Here is a 14108-nt window from a genome sequence, read left to right on the forward strand (position 1 = left end):
TAATTCCCGACCAGGCTCTTGCGTGTGTTAAAAGCCATTTGGTAATCCTCAAGGCACAGCTGTGTTTTACATGAAATTAAAACATGTTTCTGTTCACTTAGGTCTTCAATCCTCAGTGATGTGTCAACCAGCTCAAGATCTAAATTACCGTCTGGGAAAAACATCCTGGTTTTTGGTGAGTAGCAGAGAGGAGCACAGAAATGTTTGTTTATGACAGGAAGTTTTTGTTTTAAGATTATTAGTGGGGAGTATTAAGCATTGAGCCATAATTAAGACATTTCCAAAATATTTCCGGTGAGATAGTACAATAAGATGAGGACTTTTCTCTGCCCCCCATGTCACTGTGTTGTTTTGATGGAAACATCATGGGAAGAGCACAGGTTCACATTAAAACAAAATTGATAAATGCCAATTTGAAATCCGTTCATAAATGTTAACAGTTTTAACTGCCCAAGGATCAGTAATAGTGATCAGCCCATCCTGTAATTCACACCATGGAACAGTGGTGTTTTCTAATAGTTCTTTTACAAACCTGCATACATGCATGTATCACCTGTGCACACATATGGATCAGCCCAAGCACTGGTTTTATCTGAAGGTAAACAGAGTCATCGGGTGGGGTGGGGGGGTTGTTTGACAGTCTATTTATTACAGGTATTTATATAGCACCGACAATTTACGCAGCACTTTACATAGTTGCACATTCACATCAGTCCCTACCCTCAAGGAGCTTACAATCCTAAGGTCCCTATCTCACATGCATACATAGCTAATTAACCTTCCCCCAGGTCTTTGGAGTGTGGGAGGAAACTGGAGTACCTGGAGGAAACCCATGCAGACTCCTTGCAGTTAGTGATCTGGCTGTGATTCAAACTAGGGACCCCCAGTGCTGCAAGGCAGAAGCTCTAACCACTATGCCACTGTGCTGCCCCATCTCCTTCCTATGGGTACCACAAAGCCCGTATTCTGTAGATTTCTGCTATAAAATGGGAGAATTAATTAATTAAATATTTTTCCTGACAAACGTTTATTCCTGCCGGCTTCTATACTCGAGGCTTGGTAACAATTGTTCCTAGTGAACCTTGAAGAGTCTACTTGTGATGATTCCATGGTGAGAGCACTTTCTGATTTATTTACCGCTTTTGTCTCCGTGCAGGGGAGGATGGCTCAGGAAAGACCACGCTTATGGCTAAACTACAAGGGGCTGATCACAACAAGAAAGGACGAGGGCTGGAATATTTATATCTGAGCATTCATGATGAGGACAGAGATGGTGAGTAACTGCTCTAAATACAAAGAGCGTCATCAAAAATTATCTGCTGGCCAAACTCTGATAAAGCAACAGCAAATGCTGCAGAGCTTCATGCAGTACATGGGTCATTCACATCAATCCCCAAACCCCAAGAGAACTTGCAGTTTGTTGCAATAAACAAAACGTAATCCTTTCAGGTAGAACTGATCCTAGGACTGCAGCACCAGCAACCACCTCGTTACCGTGCTGCCTATAGAAACCAATTGCATTAACTCTTCTTTTATTTCTGACAGGATAATGGATAAAAGCTTGGCTCTGGTTTCCGAGAACAGCACCACAGCTTGCATTGTCTTTTATGTTTTGCTTCCTTTCCTAATATGCCACTGAAGTTCTAATAAAAGAGGAAGCTGTGCTTCCCTGCTCCTCATATGTGCATTTAGAGAGGACTTGAACTGTGGAAGCTATGCGTAAAGTAATGGGGAAAGGACTGGTCACCAGTATTGCTTGTGGGCTCCCTGCAGCTGATGTTTCTACATTACTGACTTACCATGTCTTGTTCTGCTCTGTCTCTGTGTGGAGGTGGCAAGCTAGGTATAGGAGCAGGGCCTTGCTTCCCTATGTTAGAGCTGCTTCCTCTGTCAACTGATCATCTGATGACTGGTGGGGGAATGATGAAGAAGCGGCAGGAGAGGTGGAGGAATCGCAGATCCACAGAATGAATAAATCAGGGACATCATTGCACTACAAGTCTTTAGGTACAGCTTCCTCTGCAGTGAGAGAACAGTGAGCAACACAGTAGTGACATTCTTACTGCTTAACTACCTTACGTCCATGGCCGTTTGTGAACGGCCAGATGGACGTCTGCTCAGAGCGGGAGGGCGTCTTAAGACGTCCTGCCCCTCCCCCCTCTCGTGTCCGCGCTGAGCGCCGCACACGAGAGGGAAAACCGTCAGCATGTAAACAGCCAGCGATGGCTGTTTACATACCAGCGGTCAGGCGTCTCTAGAGACGCCCGATCGCTTGCAGGATCTGCGGGTGTGCGCCGCCCCCCTGTACCTCCTCCTGCTCGTCTCTTCGCCGTGTTCCGATGTGGCCGGTGCGGCTGGGACCGGCACGGCGACGCTCTAACAGGAGATCAAAGGGATGATCATTGCTTGATCATCCCTTTGATCTCTCTTCTTGTCCTCGAATGCAGGAAGTGATGTATATTACATCACTTCCTGCATTCAGTGTCACTCTCCGGTGCAGAACACCGGAGAGAAGCTGATGGAGCAGATCTGTGCTTCATCAGCTTCTGTGGGGGTCCCTAGGTGACATCAGAGGTCTTGAGACCCCTGATGTCTCCATAAAGAGGACCTGTTTGGTGAACTGGCTATTACATAGGGGATTCCTTAGTCCCCTATGTTATAGCAATAAAGTTAAGTCAAAAAAAAAAAATTTCAGCATTAAAAAAAATAAAGAAGCTAAAAAAAATAAAGAAGCTAAAAAAAATAAAAAAAAATAACACAAACATTTTTTTAAAGTCCCCCGCCCCCCAGATACACACGCAAACATGCGTCGGGTGCGCCTATGTACGAAACCGACGATTGCGCCCATTATGCAGCACATGTTACATATCGCCGCGAACGTCGCAGTGAGAACAATAATTCTAGGGCCATCAATCACTGATGACACTAAACTGATGAGCGGTAAAAACGTTTAAAGCGTCGCCTATGGCCAATTTTGGCTGCGGTCGTTTTCTGCGATTTTGCGGGCACGCGCAATTTTAAAGGTTGACATGTTTAGTGTCTATTTACCCGACGTGACCCCGACTTTTATATTTTACCAAAAAATTGGGGTGAAAAAAAATGTTTCATAACATTTTATAGGGAAACATGTTTTTTTTCCAAATTTAGGGTACTTTTTTTGTTATATAGTAAAAAATAAAAACCCCATTGGTGAATAAAAGCCGCCAAAAGAAAGCTCTATCTGTCCCCAAAAAATGGTATGAAAATCATTTCAGTAAAGCGTTGCATGACGGAATAAACATCAGTCAAAGAACCGCAGCGCTGAATACTGAAAAATGGCCTGGCCAGGAAGGGGGTGAAACACTATGGCCTTCAAGTGGTTAAAGGGTTATTAAACCCTCATTTGTTTTTGCATATATCTACTGCTAGTAAGCAGTAGATATATGCAAAACGATAAAAAAAAAACATTTAAATTGATAATACTTACATTTGTCTCCGCCACGCGCTCCCATCCGAACATCTGAAAATTTCTTGGCCGGCCACAAAGGATCTTGGGGCAGGCACATGCACAGTTCAGATGTTCGGCTGTGAGACGAGGAGAGACACGAGGTAATTCTATGGAGCAGCGTGCACCCGCGCAGACCCCGTGGGACATCACAGGAGAGGACGACAGATGAGTCAGTGCTGGATCGTAGACCCGCACCAGCGCTGGAAGGACATCTGAAAACTACACTAAAGAAGATGATCGGATTAAGAGGCATGATTTAAGTCCCTACACTAACATTGGGGGGAGGGGAAAAAATGCGCCTTTAATGTCAGTTTAAGCATTATTAACATTTCACTTCTAGAGTGGACTAATGGCGGAGCTTCAACATTTGAGTTTAGGTCCACTTAAATATTGAACTCCAGGCAACCTGTCAGTGCATTGATGAAATACATATATATGAGCTGTTTTACCTGCCAAAGGAGTTAGATTTCTCTCCACCCAGCCCTGAGCTCTGTCACAAAGCACAGTCCTGTCTGACAAGGCACAAGATCTCATTTTTCTTTGCTGCAGTTACAGGTCTTGTCTCCCCTAGCCTTTGATGGAAGTAATAGGCTGATCTTTGTCAATTTGCTCTTTTTTTATCAGCATGCTCATTGCCAGTACATGAACTCATAAGCTGATCTATGTTTCAGTTTGCTCTCTTCTATCAACATAATCCTTGCCAGTGCATGAACTGATTGGCTCCTTGGATTGGTTCCTCCCTCTTCCAATTTGAGCTCTGCTGTACAGAGACTGATACCAAGTCAAGTTTTGGTAGTTAAACTGCTGCATTTAAAAAATGAAGTTAATAATGTATTAGTGAATGCAGAGCTGCATTCATTTTGGGGGTTGTTTAATCTGCCTGGAATTCAGCTTTAAGGAACAGAAAGTTGGCCACACTGGATTGTGGATATTAGCTGTAACGGCTTTTATTTCACATTCTTGCACCACCGCTTCTACTTCCTCATGCATGCACTATGATGTCATCTGCAAAGTGGCCACATGATACATTTATAATTGTTTAGTTAATTGAAAGCTGAGTTCCTGGCAGATATAGAAATAACGCCAATGGATGCAGTTATGGTATCTTTAAAACTTTTAAATGTTTATTTACCGTACCTTCCTCTGTCTTGGCATTAGTCGCTTGTACAGTGAAAGGAGAGGGGCACTATACACGAGGTGCCAGCCAGGTGTGCAGCATGCATATACAGTATACTGGAAAGGAACATTTTGACAGATGAGAAGAGGGATGAGGGCATCAGTCTGCTCCTATTCCTTTAGGGCTGCTGTAGTTCACACCAGATGCAGTTTGGCAGCTGCATAATAATCGCGTCACAATGCTTTCCAATGGGATTTCTGGTGCTCTGTTCACACCAGTGCAGTCAGTTCCGATGCAGTCAGAAACATTTCTGTTTGCTACATTTTACCTGCACCCTAATCTGCAACGAAACACATCAAAACGCACTGGAAAAAGCCTATTTTAAGCTAAAAATACAAATCACGGCAAAACGCATTGCACTGCAGTTGTTCAGACGAACGCAGTTCTGATTAAGTTATGGTGTGAACTAGCCCTTACTGTCCAGTCCCATGCTGCAGGCAGGGTCATTGACCTAACTGTAAAGTAGTAAAGTCAAGTCACTAGGCTGGCTGAACTGTGTGGCAGTGCTGTGTAAATCTCAGGACACATTTTGGACAGAATAGCAGATCCTTTGGCAGGGAAACTAATCAGCTGCAAGCTCTGTTTGGGGACCACTGTCAGAATACAATGCAAAGCAGCAGGGGATTCCTCCATCCGTGCTCGTAAGTCTGGATGGAGAATTCTGTTACATTTTCTTTGTTTTGCCCGCAGGTTGAACAAAGAAAATATAACAGTATATGACCAGCTTTACACTGTTTACCGATCTGTCCCAGGCTTTTTCACACCAACCACAGTGCGTTCTGACCCGCTTGGTGCCAGAATGCACTGGATCTCATTCCGGCCGCCTCACTTTGTTGTGTGGCGGGTGGGGGCGTGGCGGTGTATTGAAGTCAATGGCACCGCAGCCACGCACTCTGACCGCAATGCAATCGCCCGCACCCATCAGTGCCTGCATTCCCTTCTGATGCAGTCAGAAAAAATGCTGCATGCACTATTTTTCTGACTGCACCGGACTGGAACGCAGTACTAATGTCCCATGCGTTCAGGTGCGGGCGATCAGCTTGCCACTGGAGGGCGTGTAGGTGGTGCCTTTGACTTCAATGCACCGCCACGCCCCAAAACAAAGTGAGCTAGCCAGAATGCGATCCAGTGTTTTCCGTCACCAATTGGGCCGGAACGCACTGTGGCTGGTGTGAACAAGCCCTCCAGGGTAGTGGAAGTGTCCTGGCACAGTGTTGTACAGTCCCTGATCAGCAGCCTCCTTGTCTGCTCAATCATAAGATGTTGCAAGAGAGGGGAAATGGCAAATACCTCAAATAAGCCACAAGCTGACATTTCTGTCAAGAAATCACTGGAGTGTGAGGAGGTAATTTTATACTAAATTAATGCCAGTTTGTGTTCTCATGGAAAAATGAAACGGTCAACAGTAATTCATTTTAAAAGGAGCCCGTCAGAATATAAACATGAGGTTTCATTGCTAACTTGCCTGTGAATATGCATGCTGCAGGGCTGTCATCATTGTCCTATTTTCACTGCTTGGTGTCACTGACCTGAAACAAGTATGTGCATATAAGGTGTAAGGACATGCTTGTTCCTGGTTTGTGACCCAGTGAAAGGGTAAAGACGATAACCGTGCATCTCGTTCCCTTTAAACTGGCCATATACTGCTCTTATTTTGGGTCCTGCTTACAAGGCTGAAATTCTGGCTGTGTGGCCCTCTCGGCAACTCTGTTTGACAATCTAATTTTTTATTTACTTATGTGGAAGGAGCTGGGCTGAAAACTGTTGGCTGAACAGTGACTACACCCGATCAGACTGAGGGCTGAGGGGGGCAGCTGTCAGAATGCAATAGCTCGCTAGGGGACATTCACACCAAACTGTATGGATGGTGGGAATTAAGTGTCTCTGTGGATTGAATGAAAAAAACTACAAGTGTACGTTTATGTGAATGCCTACTTCCCCTTGAGATGACACATTGTCAGCATAGGTGTGGCTTGAACGGCTGGACTAGTTCAAACAAAGCTTTTACGAGCCACACCATGAGTAAGCTGAGGCCTTTGTTACACATCTGAACTTTGTTCGGAGATTCAGAAGTGGTGAAAAGCTGCAGACAGGTGACATTTAAAGGCTTGGGTCATCGTGTTGGTGTCCCTGCTGTCAGCGAGAGTAAATTGCCTGTTACCAGTATAATTAAGGGAAGCTCAGTAGCCCTTTTATTGTGCTGCAATTGGCTTTGATCTATGAATGTTTTTCCTCTGCTTGTAGACAGACATTTGCATAATCTAACAGCAATGGGTCCTATTTTAGTAAAGGAGACTATTTGCAGCACGTGGCTCCGTGCTTCTCCCCAGTAAATTGCCAGCTATTTACGGCACCCGACGGTGCCAAGCAGCAGCTGCGTGACAAATTACGGTTGATATTGTCCAAAAACAATGAACGCTTTTATCGTAGGATCCAGCACATGCCAGGCTGTTGAATGCTGTGTAAACATGAAATTAGCTATACATGATGTTCTGAATGTAATGCCATTTCTAGGATGCAGAGAGGGCTTACTCCTGAAAATGATTTAAAGTGTAGCAGTCTTATTTTTCCTAAATGTGTGTACGGTGCTGCTGCTATTTTTTAATCTATTGTGTGTAGTTAATGACTTGTATGCAAGAAGTACACCATGCAAAGTGGTTTCATGTGGGATTCTGGTGCTGCATAATTTTGTCACAAGGTCACCACCTGGTCCAACCGGAGGCCGGCAGCAGGCAAGTTGGATATGCAGCAGAATGGGTGTTTAAAGTGTTAGGAAGGTTAAAGTGACATTAAACTCTGGAGTTAATTTTTTAAAATGTATTCAAGAACCTTAACTAGTAACAAAAATTGATCTTATTTGTGTATCGCTCACCTGTAGGTCTTTAAGGGCCAGTTCACACCATATGCAGTTGTGATACAATCCGTTTATTTTGCAGTCAAAATACATCACAATGCTTTTCTATGGGCTTTCTTGTGCCTAATTCACACCATTGCAGTCAGTTCAACTGCAGTCAGAAAAAGTACTGCTTGTCCTCCAAAATGTGGTGCGAACGAATCGAACGCATTGAAAACGCATACAAAAAAAATTACTCAGATTTGAATGTCATCATCCAGGGACTTCTTGGTTGTAGTGTGGAGAGAAATAGCAGAGATGGGAGGTGTGGATGCTAAGGAATGTATCCGATATGTGCGGGACTGTGCCCTGCTGTACAGCAGTAAACATCCCCAGTATAAATACAATCGTCAGAAGATGGCCAATTGGAGGGAGATTTGTGATAAGTTGAACCCTGATTTTGCTGCGATGAACAGGGTACAGAAACAGCAATGTGGTGAGGCCTCTATAACAAAGTTTGGCTTATCAGGGCAAGAGAGTTATTAGGGGAACCTTCTCTTGGCTACATAAGAGTGAGAGGACCAGTTCGCTTTCTGCAGTTCTGCATGCTTTTTCTGGCCCAGCCGCTCAGAATATGCTGGAGTCACAAGACAGACAGAGCAGAATTTCCTTTTTTTTTTTTTTTAGCAGCTAGAACTGTTCATGTATATTTATCAAGATGTTAGGTGGAATTGTTCTGTAATATTGTACTACAGGTTTGCAGATAATTTAACGTAAACCACCTCTTGTAGGAGAATAATGGAGGCTGCTATTGCTGCCCTATTTTTGCTAGCAGCCATAATGACTGTTTCTTTGCTTCTGCCTACAGATAACACCCGCTGCAATGTGTGGATATTGGATGGGGACTTGTACCACAAAGGCCTTCTAAAATTTGCTGTATTGAGGGACACGATCCGAGACACGCTGGTGGTGTTTGTGGCGGACATGTCTAGGCCCTGGACTATAATGGAGTCGTTATTGAAGTGGGCCAGTGTCTTAAGAGAGCACATAGACAAACTGAAGATCCCACCGGAGGAGTTAAGAGACTTGGAGCAAAAGAGTAAGTGTCCTGGGTGCTGTGTAAAGTATGTGTCCATTTATGAAAGAATAACTGTATGTGTTGTCCCTGTTTGCCTGTTTTCTAACTTGGACTGGCAACATTTGATTGCTACTGAAAAAAAAAATAAAAAATGTTGTGCTCTACAAAGTAGCGCTGGAACTAATGATTATTTTCATTATCAATTAGTTGGCCGATTTAATTTCTTTAGATGAATCGATAAAAAAGGTGACGAGAAAGCATGGAGGCGGCTTTCTGGCCAATCGGGAAGCCGGGCATCGTGTAATGACGCGGCGCCCGGCTTCATGCTCTCTCGTCATGAGGTGACGAGGGAGCATGAAGCCGGCTTCCCGGTCAATCAAAGCCGGGTGTCACGTCATTACACTGCGCCCGATTTCCTGATTGGTCGGGAAGCTGGCCAATCAGGAAGCCAGGCAGAGTGTCATTACACGCTGCTTGGGTTCCTGATTGGCCGGGAAGCCGGCTCCATGCTCTCTTGTCACAAGCGGACAGAAGTATCAGACTAGGCATCGGAAAATTTGTGCTAGTACGAGTACTCGCCCAAATAATTGGCATCGGCAACGATACAGATACTAGTATCGGTGCCTCCCTACTTTTTAATAATTGTATTGTGAGCACATGGCACTTGAATAGCTTCAGCCAGGGAAGGACAGCTGCCAGTGGCAAGATTCTGCAGACGGCAGCTGAATGCTGCCAGGTAGTGGGCTGGTACAATAGCCAGCCTGCTATTGGCCATTTCTAACTGCAATAGCAGGCTGGCTATTGCTCCCGCCTACTGCTTGCTGTGTCCTCCTTCCAGAGCGTGGAGGAGAGAGCTAGGGGATCCAACCAACTCATTGAGAATAAGAATAGTTGACAACTATTCTTATAATCGATTATTGATTAATATTATTAGTTGGTTGCAGCCTTGCTACAAAGATGTAATTTATCCTTTTAAAAAGGGGTTTGCATTCTTCATAAAAGTTACACCTGACAGGTTTGTAGCAAATGTAACAGTAAATATGACTTCTTTTTAATGTTTACGTTACTTCTTTAGCTTTAAGTGCCTGTGCTCCATAATCTCGGGAATAGATTTTTGGAAGCAAGTCTTCAGCCACCTCGGCTTCCTGGCATCCATAGCTTGGGAGTGGTAAGCATTGTTGGCTACAGATGTCTCCGGGTTTTCCAGTGCATACTTCACACAGATGTTTTCTGCTGAGACAGACAATACTTGGCAGTGAGAATGTTGTGAATGTTATGAAGAGCAACTCCCTACTGCCCCACACTGAAAGGACATGTTCAGATTAATATCTGAAGGCCTGCTGACATTTTCCAATGTGGTAGCTGCTCTGGTTTCAGAGTCTGGATGAAATCAGCCAGGAAGTGGTTAGATCAGGCAGAAAACGATTTAAGGGGTAAGTACAGTATAGCATATTATCCGCGATCACATATTTTAAAATTGGAAGTAAAGTGAAAAAAATGATCAGTTGCTAGGAGGTAGGGATTTTTAGTTTTATTTTTTTTTAGACATTTCTCTCTCTCCCCCTGCATTTTAAAATATATTTTTTTGTACCCTGTATGGTGCATGCGCCATGCAGAGCACACACACTGCCAATTTGTGCCATCTCTAAGATACCATGAATGGGCCAGGTGCCAGGGAGGATGTAACCCCTGTGTGCATACACAGGAGTTACATCATCCGTGGCCACCTAATGCTTGAAGAGGACTTCCGAGAACCTGGAAGTGTCGGTGGCAGAGATGGAGGGAGACAGTGCTGAGGACTTAAGATCAATCCAACAACACTGGAGAAGGGCACAGTTGTAAAGCAAGTTTAAAGTGACACTAAACTCAGGAGATAAATCTTGAAACTACATTCAAGTACCTCAATTAATAACAAAAATGTCTCTTATTTGTGTATCACTCGGCTGTAGATCCTCAAATCATCTCTGAATTGGTGCTGACACTGTCCTTGCTTCTGGAGGGTGGCTACTTTTGTTCCCCGTGGTCCCTGGGTGTGTTGAAAAGTAGCCACCGATCCAAGCTCGCTTCCATGATGGACTACAATCTCTTGTTTAGTTTACTAATTTGTATTGATATTGTAGTCTGTCACAGGAGCAAGCTTGCTAGTACATGCTACATGGCCATACATGTTACAATCTGATTGTACAACCTTCTTAACTCTAAACAATCCCCTACGTTTGTTTCTAATCTGTCCCTTGCTCAGTAGTGGTTGGTAGGTCTAAAAGATTTTTTATTTTAGGTTAGATTGTAATAAGTATTGCCAATTTGACAGGGTTATTCACAAAAGGGTGAAGAGTTTGGAGAAGGGAACAATCTAGGCCAAAATAGCTGATTTGGTAAAATTCTCCAATTTAGCTCACTTTCCAGTTCAGCGATGTTGTCCTAGATTGTTCACTTCTCCTGTCTTCTCCAAACTCTTCACTCTTTTTTTTATCGGTAATCCAGGCAGACAACTGTCATCTTGTGTCTGTGGCATGCTCTTAAATAGGGCTGCAGCTAACGATTAATTTTAAAATCGATTAGTTAGCCGATTATTAAGTTCGATTAATCGGTTAATCGGATAAAAATAAATGTAAAAAATGGCTCCAGTGATGGGACTACTAGTTTGTATGGAGATTGCAGTTCAAAATTTTAGTTGTTGCAGCCCTACTCTTAAAGAACTCTCACCAGAAGTTCTTGTTAAATCCCCCAGGGACCCTGTGTACTTAGCACTTGTCCCAATAAAATCAGTGCTGTGGTTTCTAAGCAGCTTTGTTTGATTGTCCCACCGATTACACTGGAACAAGGAGACAAGTTCTGACAGCGTGCAGAGGAGAGGGGGTGGTGCAGACTTGTAGCCCCCCGCCTCTGAACGCTGCGGGCAGAACCTCTGCAGTCTTCCTTGCCTATGCCTCCTCTTGTCTTTTTGTTCAGATACAAGACTGAGCTAGTATCTTCCTCAGCCACCTCTCCAACCCGCAGCCATGCCTCCTCTGCTTCCTTTGCTACTCTTAAAAGACTTAGCCCGCACCCTCCAGCTAGTTCTGAGGAGATGACTACAGTATTAGCTCGTGGCTTGTGTTGTGTGAATCACAGCAGCTGGGCAGAAGAGCTGTCATTCACAAACACACGCTGACAGTACACTCCGCAGCTACTACACTTGTATCTCTCAGACAAATGGCTTAGCTGGAGAGCGGGTTATAGTGCTGTCTGTACCTCACCCATAATTTGGGCTTCTGCCTGGGGTGGAGCTACAGCCAGCACTGACAGTAAAAGGTAATTTACAAACCACAGCACTGATTTTAACCGGGACAATTTATATGTGCACTAGGTCCCCTAGGGGGCTTTAACAATCCTTTTTAACCTTTTCTGACCATGTTTTATATTACACTCATGTTTGGGTTTAACATGAAAGGTGGGGCTTCTATTACCTTTTTAAATTTGGTGCTGCTGTGCATGGCTTCGGCCACACAGCCTTGTCATCAGTTCACATCTACTTTGATGGGACTTGTAATTTCCCCATTCACAGATCCCATCAGCCACCGCAGAAGAGGGACTTGTTGTTCTCAATGAAATGGAACTGTGGGGTAGTAGGAAAAGTCTGTAAGAGCCAAAGCATTGCACCTGTGAACTACTGATGGCGGCTGCAGTGCTTTACTGGCATATTATAATATATATTAACTTTATTTTTTATTTTTTTTTGTAAAGCAGCAATTTCCCTTTTAAATGTGTTCAGCAGCATTGGCCACACACATGTGGGAATATAAACATTAAGGTTTTTTCCTTGCTGCGGTTTATAGGAATTCCAAATGTTGAACTATAACATACACAAAAGCGAGTGTTCTCTGCAAATATTGATCTAGTGAATGTCAATATCTGTCTGCTCTGGATAAATGGTGTCTTGTTTGTCTGCGGTTGTTGCCCCTTAAAAAGCGCACTGTTTGTACAGCTTCCCGGTGACCCAGGACAGGAAGTGCAGGTGCCCAACAGGCTCTGATCACACTGTTTATTTACAACACTAGACAACATTTATGAAGACATTTTTCTCACTGTTTTTCACATATGATTCTTTATAGGCCCCAAGAAATACAGTATCTCTGGGTTATGACTTCTGGGCAATGGGCCTCATTCATACTGTCAGTGGCACACGTGCTTTTATATGCATTTATAGCCCCTTTGGAAACACATGCAGTAACTTTGGGTGATATAATGCATACTGTGTGTTTTGCTTGAGTTTCGGTGCCTTCAGGTTACTTATTTAGAGCAAATGGAAAGCTGTTCATCCAGGGGAAGGTTAGATGCTCTAGTCAGAATACAGCTAAACATATGTATACTCATTCAAATACAGTAGAAAGTTATCTAGGAAGTATAAAAGTTCCTCTTTAAAGGGGCACTCTGTCAGGGACATCGTGTGACTGCAGCTGCTGCCTCTAATGTAATAACTAGTTTATCAGCTGTAATAGTTGAGTGGAATCCAGCAAGGAGATAGCCTGGAACATTGTATGGGAGCTCCAGATAGTTGTTAAAACCTAATATAGGTTCTAATCCTTCCCCACTCTCCAGAACTTAAAAAATAAATAAATAATGTTTTGGCTGGGCGTACGTTAAGGTAATGGAAGTCCTTCAGATACTTCTGTTATAGGGCGACAACTAATTGTGCTCCTTTGTTGTTACTATGTCACATTTTCTCCTGGTGGTGACAAGTGGCCGTGCCAGCTCACATTACAAAGGCATGGTCCACTGTTTTTATTAGGGAGCCGGTCCAGAGCTATGATGTGCATGTAAAGTGGCTGATTTCTGGTGCCGATCAGCAGCAATGGTTGTTTAAGATGCACACTGCTTCAGCAAGCTCAATGTTTGAGTTTTTTTTTAATGTTCAAAGGCTTTATTTGTATAGCAATGTGTGCGCAAACACACGTAACATGCTTTTTGTTTGGTGTTCGTGCAATACCATTCATACCTATGGAAGCGGCATGCAGAATTGTTAATCACTGCATTGGTGCAGAACTCCTGGGAGTGCAGCTTCAGGTGCAAGAAAAGTGTGAACAGTTCCTATACAGATGAGAGGAGTTGTAGTCCTTATGGTCTCCTGCCACTTCCATCTTATAGTATTTGAGGTTGAATAAAGACATTAGTCCATCAAGTCCAACCTATTAGGATCTCATTCTAGGAGTACCTGTACCCCTGTATATTACGGTCCCTTAAGAAATCGTCCAAAAGTTTCTTGAACAATTCCACATTATTTGCTGAAATCACCGCCTGTGGCAGTGAGTTCCAGACCCTAACTGATCTTACTGTGAAGAACCCCCTTCGCCCCTTGTGCTGGAATTTTTTTTCCACCAATTTTAGGTGATGGCCTCTAGTTTTTGTAACGGAGTTAATTTTAAACAGTTTATCGCTAATGTTGCTACCACCATTAAACATTTTGTACATGGAAATCCTATCCCCCCTTAATCTCCTCACCTCTAATGTGAACATGTTTAAATTTAGTAGCCTCGTCTCGTAGCTCTGGTCC

The 14108-nt window shown here is 43.6% G+C and overlaps 1 protein-coding gene across 1 annotated transcript in view; it reads left to right on the forward strand.

Annotated features, from left to right (window-relative positions):
- DYNC1LI2 (dynein cytoplasmic 1 light intermediate chain 2) overlaps positions 1 to 14108 on the forward strand; it is a 54422-nt gene that overhangs the window by 13286 nt on the left and 27028 nt on the right. Inside the window, exons 2-4 of the mRNA XM_018566456.1 lie at positions 102 to 175; positions 1157 to 1273; positions 8366 to 8596. Of these exons, the coding sequence (XP_018421958.1) occupies positions 102 to 175; positions 1157 to 1273; positions 8366 to 8596 (422 nt within the window). The remainder of the gene's footprint in view (positions 1 to 101; positions 176 to 1156; positions 1274 to 8365; positions 8597 to 14108) is intronic.

This window comes from Nanorana parkeri, unplaced genomic scaffold (genome assembly GCF_000935625.1).
Source record: "Nanorana parkeri isolate BGI_ZX_2015 unplaced genomic scaffold, ASM93562v1 scaffold950, whole genome shotgun sequence".
NCBI classification, from domain to species: Eukaryota; Metazoa; Chordata; class Amphibia; order Anura; family Dicroglossidae; genus Nanorana; species Nanorana parkeri.